The sequence below is a fragment of the Protomyctophum bolini genome (assembly GCF_963924005.1).
Source record: "Protomyctophum bolini genome assembly, chromosome: 2".
NCBI lineage: Eukaryota > Metazoa > Chordata > Actinopteri > Myctophiformes > Myctophidae > Protomyctophum > Protomyctophum bolini.
In genome coordinates this window covers 15,659,570-15,680,606 of record NC_137863.1, presented here as the reverse complement: position 1 = coordinate 15,680,606, position 21,037 = coordinate 15,659,570, and the positions used below count along the sequence as shown (strand labels likewise).

Genomic DNA, 21,037 nt, shown 5'->3' with positions numbered 1-21,037 from the left:
TACATTTGCAGAATTGGTTAAGTGCTTAAGGGCAGCGGGAAGATATTTACAGTAGGAGGTGCTGAACGTTTAGGAGGGGGTGCGCCCTGTAAAATGCACGTGCACGCGCCTCGTGCATGTGCATTTTCATGCGGAAAAGTGGCTTTTACTTTCCCTCTCCACACGCAAGTTATATGAACAAACTGGACACAGGCAACTAACCAGGAAAAAGCGCTGATACTGTGATACAGCATATTTATTAGGCCAAATAAAATGATTATTTCCCCCCTCCTGTCCGAAGGGGGGGGGGGGGGGGGGGGCTGCAGCCCCCCTAGCATCCCTACTTCCCTCAGCCAGAGTGCCTCCTGTTTCATAGCAGATTCACAATGATTCTTTCTATTATGCTACTCATCAAGCCAGGAACCAGAACATGGGGCAAGAGTCATGATGAGTGCTATTAGCCTGGCAGCCAGGAAAATATTATTCTGCAGATGGTGCAGCAAGGCAGTCTAAAAATCAATAAACGTACAAGGACAAAATTCATGCATTAGTCTTTTTAAATGTAATGCCGAAATGTGGAGAGTCAATGGCAGTGAGACATTAAATGTCTGTTTGATCAGATATTTTAATACTACAGTGCTCTATATTACACACTTATATGTAGGCCTACATTATAATTATTGTTAGTGTATTTATAAACACTTATATTGTAGCTGTCGGGCAGACACCTTGTAGCTTCACATTTCAACCATTAGTGGGTTTTTTTCATAAATGAATGCCCTGTCTACTTCATCATCATACAAGAATGTCGCACAAACATGGTGAAAATAGCCGATCTACAAGCTCACGGCGCATCTCGAAGCATTGTGATCTAGGTTGTATGTCCAAAACCATTGGTTGCCACCGGACAACGACGATATACTGCAAGACTGTACATCTACGTTTCAGTCGGATGATAAATGGCAGTGCTTCCTTATCCATGGAAAACAGTTCCTGCGTACATTCTCCTCTCCCAGTTGAAAGACCTCCACAGCTTAATACCTGCTCTGCAGCAGTATAATGCTGAATGTGCTCCCTGTCGCTGCAATATTATACACCCCATAATAAGCCCACTTTGCACCTGTTGATGACAGACGTAATAGCTGGCAGCATTAACTAAGTGCTCCCATAAAATGGCACAGTACCCATTGTTCATGTGGTCACTGTGCGTCAAAATAGATTTAATTATATTTATTTATGCTGACGATTTATGGATGATTCCTCTCTGGTTTGCTGCCCAATTACTTTACAGCCGCTGCCTCTTAATAAACCATTGTGTTTGCTCTCAGAGAATCAGCCACCTGCCTAAGGCCCAATCAGCCACCTGCCTAAGGCCCCTGGTGAACCTCAATCATTTGCTGAAGTCGAAGGCCAAAAACTGAATGTGAAAACAGGTCCGTTTCACCAAGTAAAGAGGGGACTATGTATCTATTAGATTTAGGCAGAGTAGGCACTATAGGCAGTCTATTCTCCATTGGACAATTTTATTTTTCTAAGACCATATATAGAAACTGGCTCAGGGTGGAAGGGAGGGGTCTTATCTAGATCCATTCCCGGGCCAGCATGAGAACACGAGGCGCCAGAGGAGGTGGTGTCTTACCTCGACGCAATCCCTGAACACATTATCTGTTATTCTTGATGTTTACCCACACGGTGGCCTGCTGGGTCCAGATGGCAACAGAACACTCATCCCACAGTCTCTGTGCAGACGGGCTGCTGGGCCTGATCGCTGCCATGGGCAGTTGCTTAATAATGAGCTCAACACATGCTGGGCAAATGGCTGAGATAATATCACATGATATCATATATTATCATATTATTATTATTGCATTCACTACTTAATCATGATTTCCAATGAAGTTGGTTTTATTCTGTTTCTGTGTAGAGCGACTTTGAGTACCTAGAAACGCTATATAAAATGTATTATTATTATTATTATTGGCATTGTTTCCATTACCATTATTATTGTTATTGCTATTGTTATTACTATTACTACTTTTGTTGTAATGCACTAATGCACTAATGCACATGTTCAACTCAGCAGGATCTGATGATTTCGATTCCGTCTAAACAGCTCAACGTGATTTGACCAGGTCTGATGAATTGACAGTAAGATAACGGGAGTGTTGATGATGTTTCTGTTTTTGAGGAGAGCGGAGCCTTCCTGTTGTTTTTGGAGGGAGAGATTTCATCACTGAAAAACTACTATTTATTTGAATTTGTTGTTGATTCCTTCCATAACACTGTCTCCTCTTGAATAATGCCCTATGGGTGTTGTTTATATGCCCCCATGTGTCGCTCTTTCTCAGCAGCGTGATCTTCTTTCAAGAGTAGCAAAGGTCAAATCAAATTGATCAGAAAGAAAGCAGTGAAGCATCGGAGAACTAAATCATAGTTTACAGCTTTACACTGAAGCCTTAGTCTTAGTCACAGAGAGAGGGGCAACAAACCAGAGAAGGCTAGCAACTTAGTTGGACTTGCAACAAAGCTCCATTGACAGCCAGCCCATTCATGAAACAGAAAGGTGTCTCAAAATATCGAATTGTATTAAATAACGATGAACTCACCAATTTTGCACCTGTGCTGACAGCTATCCTCCGGTTATAAGAGGTCTCTGTCAAGGCTTGGTTTGGACAACAAATCCACTATTGACATGTTTCTGTCAGTAAACTCAACTCACTCAACGTGCTATGTGTGTAACAACTTAAAGGTGCATATACAAATAGGACTCATAAAGCTGTAACTGAGATATGAGTCAGTGTTTTGGATACAAGCATAAGCAATAAGCGTGTATAGAAAATGTAGCCAATATAAGTTAGCCACGTACTGCATGTCATTCACTAATTCGTTAGGATTAGGGACTCAACACACATTAGTTTTAACTTTACTTTATTAGTTTTCACATGACTCCACAATGTGGCAAACTAAAATGTCTCTTGCTACCGGGTTGTAATTGTAATTGCTGTAATTGAAGCCTTTTGAAAGTGCTGCCCAGAGCCTGGGCATGAGCCCTGTCCAGAACCCAGGCAGAGGCTTTTGTGGTGGTTCTGGACAACCGGTGATCTGACAGACTTGACACCGGGCACTACACTCCCTGTGGTGGTGTGGAACGTGTGTGTCAAATTTGAAGTCGGAGGGGCGAACGGTTTCCGAGTTACTTGGATTGCAGACATACAGACATATACTGTACATGGCGCATTTATAGATAGATGTCCCCCTTTCATGGCCCACTGTCTCACTTATGCATTGTGGTCATGTTTTCCACTATCATAGCAATGTTCTCCCTTGCCAGTGAGGTGTGGCCAAATTGTAGATACTATCTGCATCTTAAACTAATAGCACTTAATCCCTTGTGATTTTAAAAGTTAATTTCAGATATCCCTTCTTGTTTGCTTTCTTGGCCAAGGATCCCCTGTTTAAATAGAAAGGACAAATTGTACCTCAAATCAATCATCTTACCTGCTGTGAGTCTCCCTCTGTGTAGGGCAGCTTGGTGGAAACATGGAACATTATCTCCTTATTGTGGAAGTTTGTGTAGTAGGACTCTATGCCTGTCTGGCCGTGGGCAACATCCAAGCCACCTCGGAACCTGGAGAGGAGAAACGAGAAGTGAAACAGAGCTGGGTAAGATGAAATACAATCAAGAGACGTGAATACAAGAGTACTGGGAGTGGAACATAAGTGCCAGTGCTTGGAGTGCCTGGTCCATTATCATTCTTATCTATCAATGAAGGATTGCCAAGGGTGCTTCATCTGCCTACTCCATCACAATGTCTGAAACACTAGTAAATATCATATCACACTAGAAATCCAAATCAAGTGACTCAGAACTGTACTCTAATACACGTCCAGCCTAAAGATAAGTCCACTGCACTACTGCAGGGATTCCTTTAGTTTAAAGGAAGCTTAATCCGGGAAAGTATCCGTGTCAGTTTAGATTTGAGCAAAGCATTAGCTTTTCAGAAAAGCATTTTTATATATTTTTAATATAAACAATTCAAGATAGGAGGTGGAAAGTACAAGTACTATAAGGACCTGTCCTACACATTGCAGGATAGTCCCAAACATGGAATGTTTATGTTTGTCACTCGTCACACATGCGAGCACGCACGCACAAACATACTAACCCTTTAAAGTCATGGAGTTCTATCTTCTGACCCAGAAATTCTAAGAACTCTACAAAGGCAGGACTTTCTTCCATGTTTCCAAACAGCTCCTCCTCTGATGTCTGCAAGAAGAAGAGAATAGCTTTGCAATGACATTGGAGATCAAAAGGGGAGAAAATACAGTCAATTTCACGTGTCACTCACTCACCTGACCAAACTTTTGATAAACAACCCCGAACTTGAAGTTGTTGTTGATCACATGCTCGTCAAAGGTGACAATGAGCCTTGAGGCCTGGAATCAGTGTTAAACGTGTTAAACGTCTGAAGAGTGGATATTAATGAGTAGCAGGATAATGGTTATACAACTCGTGTCAGGTGAGAATGAATGGCTACCTTTGGGTAGAGGATGGGGTATAATCTGTCCACATTTATTTCCTCACAGACAAGCTGCAAAAGAACAAACATAGGTATGCTCAGTTTATGTTCCCAAATCTTTTAATTTCTTCTTCTTCTTCTTTTTACTACTAATCGCCTACCTTGGCCATTTGAACAACATTGGGGAACTCGGTAAGGCAGGATATGGGAATCACATCATGGTAGGTTTTTAACTTTGTCCTGAAAGACAAAACGCAGTTTAGTTTCTGTTCTATTAGTTTCAAGTCACCCCACCCCAAGGCTTTGATATTAGCCTATTATCAATGCAAATTGCAGGGAGCAAATTACATTGAGAGCAAGGAATGCTCCTAATTATTATTACTCACTCCCACTAAAGTATCTTTCTCAAATGTTGCCTTTGCAGACTCTCACACACTCAGTTGTCTACGAATTTCTGCTGTAAGCCACTTGCATAGCAGCTATAGCGTTACACAGTACACAAACACAGTACACAAACATTTAATAAGGAAGTAACAATAACAAGTAGAAGCACAACAGTGTTACAGAAAAGTTAAAGTGAAAGAAAGAAAGTGATGACAAGTACTTTTTATCTGGGGACTTAAAGAGGGGGGAAAAATCTATGGAAGGCATAGAATATTGACCGATCTTTACGAGAGAGAGGCTTGTCCTTGTCTTTCAACAATGCATACACAATATAAACGTTGGCATTGAATATCCTCAGTGCTGCTTACATCCACAATGACTGACATGCTTGACTGTGCTCCAGGGTGAAATTGCCTTGACTTAGCGGTTGGTCAGCCTTTTGAAACAGATAAGTGATTCCCACCCTATATTGGTATGCATCTCGGACGGTGCTGAATCAACAGCACGGCACTCAAGCCCACTCAAGCCCTGCCTTGTTTGAAAAGTAATGCATTTGTTTTAAAATTTCTTATTTCAATAAATAAGTTAAAAACATGGGAGTCACATTCGAACTCAGACTCACAAGGAGCAATATGGTTTATTTTGTGCACAGCATCTTTACATTGCATAGTATCGGCTATATGCATGCGCCATGGTTCCACCCTCGGCACAATTACGTATAACTCGAGCTTTAGTGTGAAAGCCGGGGCACGAGGTTGACCCACGTGAACGTGAACACTACTACTGTCTGCGAGTGGATAGGGTGGCCGTTGCCTATAGCTGCACGCTCATCCGCTTTAATGCGCCAAGGAGAGTAAACAGCTTTTACAATGTGGAGTGCACTCTAGGGTACTAAATTTAATACACAGGTTATATGGAGCGCAGCTCTCCTCTCTCCTGGTCTGTCATTAGCAGAATGTGGAGGAGTGGAGTATTTCACAGTTTTGTGAGCACAGAACATGGGTGAAGGTGTGGGTGGGCGTGATTATGTCTGAAGCTTGTATAGTGGTTCTAAATTCAGAGAAAAGTTAATTAACCCTTTGTAGCCAAGGGCGATAGGGGGCGGTAGGTGGAAAGTGCCAGAGCAAATGGACGAAATAAGCAGAGAGGAAGAGCTCTTGTTGTTATGTTGAAACCGAAAGTAAAAATCGCCCCTGCTCTACTGAGCAGAGCTATGTTAGCTACCGAATTGTTGTTTTCTTTAGCGGCAGCTCGAATTAATGTTTTATTGAGCTCTGAACATCATGCTTTGTCCCATTATGAGCTATAAAGCCACTAAAACAATTGTGCGCGTGCGCCGTGCGCGTGAAGGGAGGATTTAGGATTTTGGCTGTTCTTTCCATGGATGATGGTGGTAGCTAAGGACGAAGTGAAAACAAGGTGATTTTTTTTTCTCCAAAAACTCTGAATTAAGGCTCATCTAGCCAATCTTGTTTTATCGTTTATGGTAACCTGTGCATTATTAAGTTTATCTCGTTTTATCGTTCATAGCTACAAAGGAGCTTTAGGCTATTGTTTCCCTAGGCTAATATTGGATTGGACCCTGGAAGAGGAGTGATTAACAAACACCACCATGAGGCTGGACATGGCAGATGTCCAGTAACGTCAGGTGCTTTCAGGCACTTCATGATGGCTAGTTTCCAGCTGGCTACTATAGAGCACAGGTCTCCATGGTGCAACACGTTGAGATGCAACACGTTGTGAACTTGTAGGATGGCGTTTTAGAAGTTTTTCGTTTTGACATTAAAAAAATCACACCCGTGTGAACTGAGTGGTGCAACTCCCCTCCCCCCCCACCCCCACCCTCTCTCATTAGCAGGCAACAGTGCAGCACTATCTCTCTCTCTCGGTTTCTGTCACAACAGCGCCACTTTTGCCCCTACTGGTAATCATAGTCAACACGGACATTGCTGTTCCTTGGAATGGTTGCACCACTCAAAAAAAGTGCAGCCAGAGGCTATGGTTATTTGGGGGTCCTTGGAAGGAACAATGTGGGAGCTCCTGTGTTAGAGCACACCATGACAAAATGGTGAGACTGAGGGATTGAGGTGCATTGGAGTGCATCGAGTTGATAGGAACAAAGCCAGAGAGTGACATTGACAGACAGAGACAAATGTGACTACATGAAGAATGCTCAGTATGATTCAGGCAGCACACTTTCGCCTCCTTGAAAGATACAAGAGTGAAAGCTCAACCGTCAATCATCTGTTGTTATACCATATTTTGATGCCTAATCATTTCTCTGTATGGCTCAATATTGCTACAGACTTAATATATTGCAGGCTGTGAAATATGTCACGCAGAATATACCGGTAGTCCATTTTGAAGATACCCACTCTAAGAAAAGACAAAAGCTGTTTAACCACATGAGCGCTATACTTAATACTTTGGTTATTCTAATTATAGCACCAAAAAGAAGTATCCTGGTTGATTGCACCCTATGGGCTATATTTTGCGCCACCCCTTAAGCCTTATCCCTAAACTTATTTGCCATTTTTTACTATTTTAAAAAGCCCTTTAAAATAGTTCAAATAGCTGATCTACAAGCTCACAACGTGTCGATGTCCATAGAACCCTCTGCCACTATTGCAGTGTTTGGAGTTATTTCCCAAGATCTACATCTTAGTCGGCAAAACAAGAATATGATAGCCTTCGCATCTCTTTTGGCTAGGCGGCAAAAAATACCACCAACCTTTAAATCTTGGATTAATGATGTTTTACATCATCTGACATTGGAAAAGATTCGCTACTCCACAAGAGGGTACGCCGGTGCCTTAAAATTCTACACCATTTGGCAACCTTTTTTGACATACATTGAGAGGATGAACGCGGCTGACATCAACAATCCTTAACTTGTTACACTGACCCTACTGTAATTGTTTTATTTTATTTTTTTATTATTATTTTATATTTATATATTTTTTTTTTTTCATTTTTATTATTATTATTTCTTTGCATAATTCTATTATGTCTATGTATATTTGTATGTGCCTTTTATTTTCATATGGTGCAAGATACCGGGGTTGTGGCTCTTTCAGAGCGTGAACTCTGGGGGGGGGGGGGGGGGGGGCAAAGGGGGGGAATTTTTTTTTCGAAAAATGTTGTATAATATTTTCATGTGTGAAAAATTAATAAAAAAACTTTGATAAAAAAAAAACAGCACATCCCTCAATGTTATTTAGTGAGAAGAAATTAGCCTATTTGTTCCAATTTTTACACTCCCATGAGTTAAAATGACATTGAGGATTTTACTATGCACAAAGGGAATAAGAAGCGGTAATTATGAGTATAACAGCTCAGGGAAAGAGAAAGGGAGAGGCAACGGGATATCATGACCGGGGGAGAAGCAACGGGATATCATGACCGGGGTGCTGTACCTCAGCATCAAGCGCAGGTGCTCCTGGTCCCCAATGACATCATACTTCATGGAAAAGATTATATGGCCCAGAGCTGCATCCATGGTGTAATAATTAAAGTGTTCCTGGCAGAGAAAGGGAGATAGAGAGATAGGGAGTCAGTCAGAGGCTGCAGAACAGTGGCGTCAACTCCGTGGGTTCAGAGGCGCAAATGAACCCACTGGCATTTTGGCAAAATATATCAATATGCAGTATATGCACCCACTGTCCACTGAAATTTCCGTCAATAAGCGACCGCCACAAAGCGACTGCTTTACCGTTTATCATTGATCATGCTGAAATGTTGAAACAGAACAATTTAATGTTATAGCTGTAAGGAGAAACACTTTCCTCGTACTTTAAATGGTACGTCAATAAGCGACCGCCACAAAGCGACTGCTGTAAATAAAGTACCAATCGTTTTTTTTTTCACCGCTGGGGGGGGGGGGGGGGGGGGGCGTGGCTGCATGAACCCACTGCCGTTATAAGAACCTTCCGCCACTGCTGCAGAACACCGAGTTTACAAATTAATGAATAGCACTGCCACTGAGGACTTGACTGTGTAGGATCACAACCCAGAAAGCCCAACAGTGAATGATGCAAAACATAATTATATTAACCTTTTGTTATTAGTAATACAAGTGTGTCAATACTTCATTCATTTGTGGAATTTGACATTGGTGGAATGTTCACATTTCTGATTTCTGTGTTCACTTCCACAAAAGTTAATGAAACTGGCTGCTACTTGCGTAGACCTTTAATAAGGAAAATGTTCTTAACTCAAAAAAGAGCATATAAGCGGAGTGGAGCTGGTGGAAAACACACTCTTCACTCCGGATGGCTTTTGTCCCGCTTCGCATTTGCTCGTGTTGATTCCCCTCAACCCCGCTCCTCCCCCACCCCGCGCTCAACTTCATTTGCGCACCGGTCGCACCACGATCCGCTCAGATCTGTCCGCTCAGCACAAACATTTAAGTATTTTGCCGCGTGGGCAGCATGTCCGAAACACAGGGAAAACAGACACATGCATGGAGTGCATGCATGCTGCGCAGCCGTTTATATATAAATCTATGTGCGCAGCACGCCAACACGTCTCTGTGTTTGCAGAGACCAGAGACCTGCCTGCTCCAACGTGTGGTGTGCGGCCCCAAGCGGAACAGCTTGGAGTGGAGGGCGGTCCTCTGACGCATTTTATAACTCGCTTAATTACAAATCCCTCCACTCCGCTCCCACTCCACTCCCTCTGCTTCCCACGAGTTCTTCCCTCTGTGCTCCAGTTCCAATTTTTCAAGACGTAATTGTCCTGCAAGGAGATCAATAATATAAGGCGGCTAAAAAATTAGGCTATGTAGCCTTTCTCCTTGATGTGACAAAATGTAACTCCACAGGGGAATACAGAGAATCATGTATGAAGTCAAATATAACATCGACTGCATGCTTCCTCATGCTCACCTTGCCCATGAACTGTTTCCTGTAGATTTTGGCAGTACTATTGGTCTCCAGTTTGACATGGGGTGTGGGACAGGTTGGCTGGGCAGCTTCTGGGGGGTGTTTAGCCACATGATTGTTACCCTCAATCCAGTATCCACCAAACTGTGGCAGCAGGATGAGAGGGAACGGACTGGTACGACCCAGAATCTGAAACAGATGGACAACAGAGGTCATGACGCAGTGCCGTCAGGTTTGATTTTCTGTTAATACCGTAATTGTGTAGGCTTTCTTAATTCTTAATTCACCATTTTAATTGTTCACCCAATTGACTAGCTTAATTGACTAGCTTAATTGTATTGTGTATTCCATTCCCTCTGAACTTTATTTTCTTAATTGAGACAGATAGTAGGAAAGCCGAGAGAAAAGGCCTGAGATTCTACACATGTGGGCTGATGGTTAGGTCTGACATTCAACTAAGCATCAGCCTTAAACATGTGTGTACAGCATATGAATATGTAGAACATGTGTGTACCTCATGAACACTAGGATACGGGATGTAGTCCTCTTCTGTCTGTGGGGAAGATGAATGTGAGACATGATGAAAAACACGCTTTTTTTTATATATATACTTTTTATCCCACGATTTTGTAACCCATTTTTCACCCCTGTGTCAATCATCTAATGTGATCCTGGGCTCTACACACCCTCCACCAACCTAGTCCCCATATATGGGGGACAAGGGGAGAGCAACAGACTTGAACTCATGCTTCCTTCATGACATGAGTGTCCAAGTTGCTCCTTTACACCTGACAGGGGGGAGTTTCCCTGGTTGGACGTAGCGCGTGGAAGGAACACGTTATTCCAACCAGTTCCTTTCCCCTCCATCAGGCGCCCCGGCTGGCCAGGGGGAGGCAGTTTAGTGACCAGGATTACTGCATGTTTTTTGTGAGGGTACCTACCCTAGGGGACACGGGGAGAACATGCAAACTCCACACAGAAAAAAAACACGCTTAAAGTTGACTGCTTTATGACACAGCATATCTTCAAAAACAGTAACAGAAAGACAGTATATTAACCAGGATGTGAGAATCCACTTTATTTGGGTTTAATAATATTAACCTGCAAACCTGACCAAGCTCACTTGAACTACAGTACTCTACCACATAGATATTTCTAGTGACCACATTGTCCCCTGCCCACTCACTGGTTCTGGGCTCTGCTGTTGCTATGCAACTACAGTTTATATATATATATATATTAGTCATACCCAGTCAGTGTGGTACTCTTTGCCTAGTAAAATATTGTTTTTATTATGATATATTCTTTCCCAAATGCTCTGCACTGAATTCACAACAGGCTCTCTCAGGCTGTCTGTAAAATGAAGCCAGCATTGGAAAGAGAGGCTGGAATAGGAAGCATGGAGCCCTAGTCTGTGTCTGCGAGTCACTTGAAGGTCAACTGAACTAACTGCTATCATGCACATAATATTAACTTAAATTTAAAATTTAGGCGTTTATCAGACACAATCCTATCCAGAACACCTTACAATAGGCAAGAAGAAGAATGTATTGCATTTTATAGCGCTTTTCCAAGTGCTCAAAGCGCTTTACAATGGTTCATTCATTCATACATTGGGAGGTGAAGCGGCGAACAGCCGACGCCAGCGTCCTCACTTCCCATATTCACACACCAAACGTGTGGCAAGCTCACACCGACCAACTCATTGGAGGCAATGTAGGGTTCAGTGTCTTGCCCAAGGACACTTCGACATGTGGACAGGAGGAGCTGGGATTCGAACCACCGACCCAGGGATCATTGGAAGACCTGCTCTACCTCCTGAGCCACAGCCGCCCGAAGAAGAGTAAGTGGCATGAATCCTAGCCAGGGTTCATGGGTAAACAGGGTAAACAGTCAAGTAAATAGAGTGCAAGGAAAAGTAGGAAGTATGAAAAAGTAACTAGGATATACCATGTAAATATCTAATAAACAGCATGCTATCGTAAATAACATTCTTATCTGTGGCAAACTAGATGGCCTCTAAAAAAACATACACAGCATGTGAACAAATAACCAACATACAGTACATCTGCGTAGCATAACTAGTATCTGTCAAAATTGGCAACAAGAAGTGAAACAAAGAAAATGGAGTGCTAGGGGGTGAGGTACACTCTGCACAGGTTCCAGCGCAACTTGGGAGCGAGCAGGGAGAATAACACTTCAATGATACCAGCCTTGTAGAAAACACAATATTCAAGCACCTGTCCATAGAAATGTATCAAAAATACAGAAGCTTGGCACAAAATAGTGTCAGCTACAGCAAACTCCTGAATGTTACATTTGTACATTAACACTCAAGATTCTGCTGTGTATTGTATATCTCTGCACTTGGTGGGCCAACTCCTGATTCTAGACAGACAACCTTTTATTATTGCAAACACTTGTTTGAGACTTACCTACAGTATACCCACAGGGTAATCCCATTGAGAATATCTGACAGAATCATGCTCATTCCAGCTTTATTTTTTCTAGGTAATAGGACAGCTAAGGATTTTCCACAGCTCTGGGCTCACCCAGTACCCAAGCGTATTCTGAATTCAACAAGCCTTAAACTGCTGGTGATCTGTGGGAGATATGAGGGATTCATTGTGGACTCACTTTGAGGGGGGGAGGGAGGCTGCATCTTTGCTCGTCCATTCTGCTGCCCTGTGGGGGAGAGAGAGACAGACAGACAGACCGAGAGACAGAGGGGGGAGAGAGAGAGAAAGAGAGAGAGAGAGAGAGAGAGAGAGAGAGAGAGAGAGAGAGAGGGAGGGGGGGGGCAAGTGAGAGAAAGAGTAAGCGGGACAAGGTGGAACAAAAGGGAAAGTTGAACACAGGCAGAGAAACTCACATTATAATTCCAAAACTCACACAAACACATGAGCATGTGCAAATAACTTGCGCAACAGCAGCGAGCAGAAGGAACACATAGCATAGGAAAAGAGGAATGATAACAGAGAGCCATAGAGAGAAGTAGAAAGTGACAAATGAACAGAAAACAGAAGAGTGGAAAGAGACTGGAGAGGGTAACAGGGAAGATGACACCATTACCCACAATTCCAGTAAAATGACCAAACAGGGTTTTTCCGCTGACTGAGGCCCTTTGGCACAGAGTGAAACAGTTCGTAAAGCTGCCCTGAGCCCTACAGTACCTGAGTGCCATACAGTACTTGCAAGAACAAAATGATGGATTAAATCAATATTATTTTATACTGGCCTGGTACCTCAACAAATGACATTTCACACCAGACACCAATTACGTTTTTGAGGAGCTAGTACATCGTAAAATAAGACAAATAAACATGTTGTGGGACTCGCATGTTACTGCCAATAGATGGTAGCCTACACAAGATGGACTGTAATTATAGCATGGATTGGCCTGGCTGAGAGAAGCTCCAACTTTGAAGTCAATTTGACAAGCTTTGGAGCTACTTAAAGCAGACATAATACATGTTACAGGAAGAAATCCCTGCATGCCTTTAGTCACAGTCCAGCTATCAGCTAGCCACAGAATCAGGGCTGTTCCATAATAACGGATGCTTTTACTTTGAATCAATCATTTCTTTGTTTGAATTAAGATAAAAGCTAAATCTAATTCAATTAAAAGTCAATGCCATTGTACTGTCAAGGTCTGTTATTTTTAGGTAAAAAGTTGCTGTCTCTTCAAAGGCTGCTCTTGTCTATTTCTGCTGCTGCTTCAGGCATTCCTCAGAGAGGGGCTGTTTCATGAGAGATGTGAGGGGAAACACAACCAGCTACATTTCTACAGCAACAGCAACTCGGATGAAAAATATATTGTCATCCAACTAAAAATAGAGTAAGTAAAATAAAATTAAAAAACGTAAAAAAAAGATGCACAGAACCAGTGCACAAATGTGCACCTTGATCGGGAACACAAGAAACAGGGGAAAAAAATAAAAACTAAATTAACAGAACAGGATTTCTTTGACCATTTAAACCTTAGTAGCCTATACGTAGTTATTTTTTACTTAAATGTTTTATCCCACAATTTTGTAACCCATTTTTTCACCCAGTGTCAATTATCGAATGTAATCCTGGGCGCTACACTTCCTCTGCCAACCTGGGGGGGGGGGGGCAGCAGACTGACCCCATGCTTCCTTCTATGCATGAGGAGTCCAAGCTGCTTCTTTTCACCTGACAGGGGAGAGTTTCCCCGGCCGGACGTAGCGCGTGGAAGGAACACGTTATTCCGACCAGTTCTTTTCCCCTCCATCAGGCGCCCTGGCTATCCAGGGGGAGGTAATTTAGAGACCAGGATTACGGCATGTTTTTTGTGAGGGTACGTACCCTAGGGGACACGGGGAGAACATACAAACTCCACACAGAAAGGCCCTTTCGCCAACCCCGCCTCGGGTATGGGCACTGATGATGTGGAGGAGGGAACACGCCCCCAGTGTCCACAGCGTCCCCAGCGGGAATCGAATCCAGGACCTTCTAGCTGTCGCCTCATATATATTATATATATATATATATATATAAATATATATATATATAGTATACGTAGTTGACCGGGCCCCCGGGGGAATATACTACCTCCTTTTTTCCCTCAACAACAAATCTCTTCACCAAAAATAGCCGGTCTAAAGTTCACAATGAATTCAGGTGGTTAAGGAGAAATTAAGTTAAGCTGCATGCCCTGAAATAAACAAACAGTCCTGGAAGCGTGCATGGAAAGTGCATAGAAGGGAATGGAAAATAGAGTTTTCATGACAAACCGTTTGCATTTGTACTGGCGGCCCACTGATTGGACGACCTACGGTTCAAGAGTTATAGACCAACATGTGAAGCAACTTGTTATACTGTAGTTCCACCATGAGGTTGATTTGAAAATGTTGAGGTATATTTTCTTCCTTGGACTACCGCGAGTGTGCGTTTCACACTGATCGGTGCAGTGGTGCCTGACATTTGCTGCTTTTTTGATTGATTGATTGATTGATTGATTGAATACTTCATTAACAGTTTGCCAATCCGGCCTGGTGGAGAAAAAAAAAACACACCCTTGTGAAGTGAGGGGCGCTCTTATCATCGCGCATCATCATGACGTAAAATTCACACTATGACGAAACATTGTCCATTCATTGTTTAATGTTTGTGTAGGACCAAGTTTGTGGACGCACACTAAAAGTTTCTGATTTTTGAGGATGCTGTTTATTATAGCCAGCATAAGAGGAAAGCTAGAGTACTGAAGAGGGGGATGCCGGAGACAAAGGTTGGAGACAACTTACTGTACCTGCATCCTCTCGATCATGGCAAACAGGTCCGAGGTCTGGGGGAAGAGAGATGAGACACACCCAAAAGGTAGGTAGGTATGTATATATATAACATGGATTCAACAATCAGTGGTGTGCCTACTTGCATGTCCTCACTAAATCCCTTGTTTTCTCATTCATTTACACTGCCGGCTCTCAGAGCACACCTTCACTTGGACTCACTGAGAACCCCCAACATGTTTGCCTATTGCAGATCTCAGTGAGCGTCTACTCAGACAGTGCCCAACAACACCATGCGTGAAGAAAAAGCAAACAGCTAGCTACTGTAGTCTCTCCCTCTTGGTGAAATTAGCCTTAGTACCACTCCCATGTGCTTACTCCTCTCTGTGGACACTGTTGCTACAGCCAACGGGACGGGGGTTCCTTGAATCCTGAGGCCAAATGAGTCTTCTGCTCCTCTCCAGTTACGGTAATCGCATGACACTCGCTTAACCTATTAGGTAACAGGCCAACTGTCTGATTCACAGATGTGTACAGTGTGCAAATCAGGAAATTAACTCAAATTGTCACGGGTGGTTTCACAACTACATTTAAACTCGGATGTGGCATTTTCTTGATGTTTTGAAATAACGAGCCCTGCCCAGTGATACAGGAAGGCATCAATCCGGTCACCATATGTCGTTAAATACACGTTGTCTTCACTTGTTTGAAAGAGGGAACTACCACTAACTAATGGTAAAGTTCTGTGATTTATGTTGTTGTAACCAAAACCAGGTACGCCATAAAAAAATGCCAATCTACAAGCTGCAATTGCAACGCTTTGCGTTGTGAGCTTGTAGATCTACTATTTTAGAAATGTTTTGAAGGTTCAGAGTTCTGGGTGCTGAGAACTCAGGGTTTAGTACAACCTCCTGAGGCAGGGCCCAAATTAGGTTCTGAGAACCTTATCTGAAACGGAGCCATAGCGCATGCATGGAAACAAATCCGGAAGCCATGAAATACGTTAACAGGGCACGACACGGTTCACTTAGTTGTTGTAGTTGAAAACGGACACAACAGAGGCATCTGAGCACAGTGTAAACCTCAAGGTCTATAGCCTGTAGATGAGCACTTGTGATCAAAGCAGACCTCAATATGATGGATTTCAAACAGCTGCATCCTGAGATGCAGACAGGGAAGGGAGGATCACATGCACGCACGCACGCACGCACGGTGGTAGATGTTGCTGTTCACTAAGTAACAAATGTGGAAAAGAGTCAAGCTGATCACTCATATTTAAGCACTGTGGGGCATGAAAATGTATGTATATACAGTACACACCTGTGCACATGCACACATACTATACTGTGCCTGCATTTGTATGTGCGCACACGCACCCACGCACGCACGCGGACACACACACACACCTGGCCCTGACGCAACAGAGTCGAGGGTGCAGCTTGGACCATTGTTCCATGGGAAAATGAAAGGTGCCATATGATATGCAAGATCCTGCTACCAACTGCAAAACAAACATCAGTCTCGCCCCTTGTGTTAACCTGAACAGCCCTGAACGTCACAGCCATCAATATAACCCTATCAGTTATATCTCTCCATCTCGAGAGAGACAGAAACAAGGTGCTTCTGGGGTGATAAGGAACTGGCCATAGCAGAACATATTCAGAGGTAGGACACACACAGCATCAATGAGATACCATAATCCAACATCAACACCATAACTTCTTATTGTCGATGTCGGGACAACAAAGACTTTGGTTGTTTCCTGGCACAAATTATTGTGTGCGTGCGTGCGTGCGTGCGTGCGTGCGTGCATAGAACTCATGGGGCTACTAAGTAACTATACAGTATAAGGCACTAAAGCAGACCCGTGAGCCACAGCATGATTCAGCACTATACTGTAAATAATAAAACACCTGCTCTGACCCGTTCTGTGTCTACACGTGATAAGCTGAAGGAAAGATAAGGCTGCCTGACACTCGCTGGCTCACGCAGCTCTGAAACATCTAAGTACTAGTGCAGATGTGAGTCAAGTGAATGTGAAGATATAAACTCAAACTCATGTCAACTGTCTGTAACCTAATCAGGTTAAAATACTCACATCGCTGTGGCACCGTCTCTTGGCAAAAGGATTAGTGGGAGGACTGGGGAGCAGTCCATCCAGAGAGTAGTTCTTAGCTATCCTGGGCTTAGCCATGATTCCACTATAGTAGGTTTGCAAGCAAGCTGGCGAACAGTGCAGAGGGAACCGGCGGCACAAAGTTTGATGGCTGTCTATTAGAACGCATGCATTTCTCAGTCAGTGTGTCCTTTAATCTAAGCACATCCTCCTCACTCCCTTCCTCTTTTCACACGCACACACACAAACACACACGCGGGTGCGCGCATGTATTATACAGTATGAACACCCTCACGCTTGCACTTACTTTCACACACACCATTCTAGCAGAGAGGGAGGAACAATGTTTCTCCCCTCCCATCATCACTACTGTATACTGCTATCTTCACTCAATCTTGTACTTTCTCTCTCTCTCTCTCTCTCTCTCTCTCTCTCTCTCTCTCTCTCTCACGCACGTGCGCACGCACGCACGCAAACAAAGCATACTTCTCTTTTTTGTCTGGTCATACAATGAGAATATTCTCTTCCCCTTTCTCTGATCTCATCCTTTCATTCTCAAAACCCTGCAGCCCTCCCATCCGTTGACCTCTCTCCGCTCATCCATTTAGCTCTCTCTCTCTCTCTCTCTATCTCCCACACACACCCACACACGTGTTGGAAAAGACCATAAAAGACAAGGTGTCATCACTGTTTACCCATGTTTACTTAAAAAATGGCTGGTAGATTGGAATATCAGCCATGATGTCATGCCTTTAAAAACAATGGTCAGCCAACTTGACAGCAAAATTAATGTTTCATTGTATTCATGAATTTAATTTGGACCAAACTGTTCACCCAAGTTTCAAAGCTCATTTCAAAGCAGATATGTATCATACCACATATCTAACCTGGCAAATTAATTTGTAGGCTATACATCATTTACAATATCTGACTGACAGTCCCTTATAGATATTGGATATAGACAGCAATGAATTTGCATTGATGAAACCGCCCGGGTAGGATGAGCACATAGTTCTCTTTTCATTTTAATGTTCTGTGTGTGTCCATTGTCAAATGTCCTCTTTTTGGATGAATAACTGCTCTTGCGTTGAAGCAAAACTGTGTTTCACAAGCCATAAACAATACACTTGTTTGTCTCTGTTTTAAGAGGAGTCACCTTGAACCATTAAGGAGCTCCTGTTATGACTGTCTATGTCCAGATAAAATGTTCTTTACTTTATTTATTTTTTTACTTTTTGATGAATTAAACATCCTCTAAGTGCCACATTCAAGGAGGGCTCTGTCTCATGATAAAACATGTTTATATTCTTTTGCAGATGCTCATAATCCAGAACGATTTACATTAACTCTTTCCTAGACACGGTTACATTAATTCATAGATGTAGCCTATCATGCCAAGCTTTTCAGCTGCAAGGTCTTATTTTGAAGAGCCCAAAAGCTGATTTGGTGAACCGGAAGTAATACTCTTTCATTTCCGGGGCGAGCGCTAGTTATTATTCTTTCGTCAGAAACGCTAACATAGTAACCGCAAGGTCGCTCCTAAAACATGCATGTTCTGTATGATCACCTCAATCTGAGCTTCAATTCCGAGAAGAACGCTGCTAAAGATGGTCCATCGATGAGAAGTCACAATTTGCACACATTACATTTACTGTAATCTATTGGTGGTGTCAAACCAAGCTGTTTTACCAAAGTTTTTTTTTTAATTATTCTTATTTTTTATGTGTTATCATGTCCCTAGGTGGACAGATATGTAAGAGATAAGCTGTCCAGCTCTGTGATGTAAGATGCAACAGCCTGGTAAAAGATTCAAGCCTTCTAAAACATCAGAAATGTGCCTCACATGCTCATTGATGCGTACAAGGAAACCATGCAGTAGGAATGTGTTTGGGTAGTCAAAAGCAGACAGAGAAGGACTGACCCGTCCTTGGTACACTCACACTCATGGCAACAAAGTAAACAAAACATTAAGCATGGTTCATGCCTACTAAGTAACGTTGCTACTGTTAATACTGGATTTGTTCATATTAGTAGATTTAGAACTCACGGGGTACTGTGCCAAGACTACAGGGAAGGGTAAAGTTAATAGCTGTGTTATGTCTGCTTTGGGCGGCCATTTTGCATGTCTACAAATGAGAAATGGTAAATGGTGCATTTATATAGCGCCTTTATCCAAGGCGCTTTACAGAGATTGTGCATTGCATTCACCCATTCACACACACATTCATACACCGATGGCAGCGGAAACCAACCAGCACATCAGGAGCAATTTGGGGTTCAGTGTCTTGCTCAAGGACACTTCAACAGTAACTCTGGGGGAGCCCGGGTTCGAACTGGCAACCTTGTGGTTACCATCCAGCCACTCTAGCCCTGAGCCACTGCCGCCTACTGTATGTAGCCTATGTATTTGTACCCAACTAGTTTCAGTTTTCTATCAATAATATATGTTGTTCAAGCTTGGCTGCCTGAGAGGATAACAACTATGCTCTTGACAGATATCGACTAACAAATCAGGTCTCAGCTCTGCTCAGTGACATTGTGTACATTGAAGCACAGTGAGCGTGGGCATGTAGATGCACAGACTTTGCTTGGGTTTTCAACGGAAACCTAAGCAGAGATAACGATGGAACACTGAGGATAAGTACAAAACAGAGAGCTTGTTGAATTAATCCATCATACTGAGATGTCTGAGAGTCTCTTATAGGCTTAATTTCCTTCAAACTAAACCAGCTAAGCTGCGTAGGTTTAGGTTCTTCTTCTCAGAGAGACAAGGAGTCACAGGCTTCTGTGGTGAAAGAATGTTCTTTTCTTTTTTTTCTCCAATGTTTGCGTATTATTGCATGCCACCATTGAGACACAGAGAGAGAGAAGGTGCACTTTACATGTAGTGGTAGACAGTGGTAACAAAAAACATCCTCTTAGCTGGAATAAACGTCAAGCAGAACCCGACTCTAGGGTGGGTGGCCATCTGCCTTGACCGTGTGAGTGGTCCGCAACTCCGTGCACGTGTGTGTGTGTGTGTGTGTGTGTGTGTGTGTGTGTGTGTGTGTGTGGCAAACACGCATGTGTGCATGTGTGGGTGTGCTGTGTGCATGCATAGTGCATACTGTATATGTGCGTGAGAGAGAGAGAGAGAGAGAGAGAGAGAGAGAGAGAGAGAGAGAGGGAGAGAGAGAGAGATAGTTATTTGACTGGATATGGGAGACCCATTCATATCTCTTTCTCATCAATATCCATGTAGTACTGTAGCAGATAAGAATCCACCTGTCAACATCATCCTCTAAAGTCTAAACCTTCAGCTTTCACACAGAACAACATTCTACCTCAGCACCCCTCTCTCTCTCTCTCTCTGTCCCATATTCTTGCCGTGTATTAGCAGCAGTCAACACAGGAAGATAGCAGAATCCTCTTGAACGAGAGACAATCAATGCCTGTGCCCAGAAGCCAATCAACACACCACTGTCCAGAGAGAATCCATCAGAGTCCATTCGTCTTGCCCGGGTGCAGAGAGCCACATGCATGGCCTTACCGTGGCCACTAAAGCCTGAGGAAGCATACGGAGACAGATGAGCCGCTCTGCTCTTTATGGATCCTATCTATCCCCCCTGAGAAGATGGCTGATTGCTGCAGTGGTCAGGGTCTATTCTATTGGTATGCCCCCTATGGAGCGCTGTGTGGACTAAATGGAATGCTGCTACTGCCTCAACGCAAGCACAAAGCAGTATGCAATCAATCCTGGCACATGGGAGACACTGCAACTTAATAGCTAGCCTTAATGATGTAACCATGAGGCTAATCTAGCCATTTAATCTATGCTATTTGCATTTTATTGAATATCCTTTGGGCCTTTGCTTTTGCAAAACACCAACAGACCTTTCTTTCTCTTTTCATTTACTCAGCATC

At 43.1% G+C, this 21,037-nt stretch overlaps 1 protein-coding gene across 2 annotated transcripts in view; it reads right to left on the bottom strand.

Annotated features, from left to right (window-relative positions):
• LOC308332605 (rap1 GTPase-activating protein 1-like) overlaps window positions 1–21,037 on the bottom strand; it is a 95,037-nt gene that overhangs the window by 20,718 nt on the left and 53,282 nt on the right. Inside the window, exons 1-11 of one of the 2 annotated variants that reach the window (XM_080788578.1) lie at window positions 17,117–17,467; window positions 15,039–15,074; window positions 12,404–12,451; window positions 10,281–10,319; window positions 9,770–9,955; window positions 8,300–8,403; window positions 4,661–4,739; window positions 4,518–4,571; window positions 4,333–4,416; window positions 4,146–4,246; window positions 3,478–3,607 (exon numbers count right to left, since the gene is read on the bottom strand). In XM_080788578.1, the coding sequence (XP_080644704.1) occupies window positions 3,478–3,607; window positions 4,146–4,246; window positions 4,333–4,416; window positions 4,518–4,571; window positions 4,661–4,739; window positions 8,300–8,403; window positions 9,770–9,955; window positions 10,281–10,319; window positions 12,404–12,451; window positions 15,039–15,074; window positions 17,117–17,212 (957 nt within the window). In that variant the 5' untranslated portion in view covers window positions 17,213–17,467. Of the gene's footprint in view, window positions 1–3,477; window positions 3,608–4,145; window positions 4,247–4,332; window positions 4,417–4,517; window positions 4,572–4,660; window positions 4,740–8,299; window positions 8,404–9,769; window positions 9,956–10,280; window positions 10,320–12,403; window positions 12,452–15,038; window positions 15,075–17,116; window positions 17,468–21,037 lie in introns of those variants that run through there. The other variant, XM_080788579.1, reaches the window with a different exon arrangement.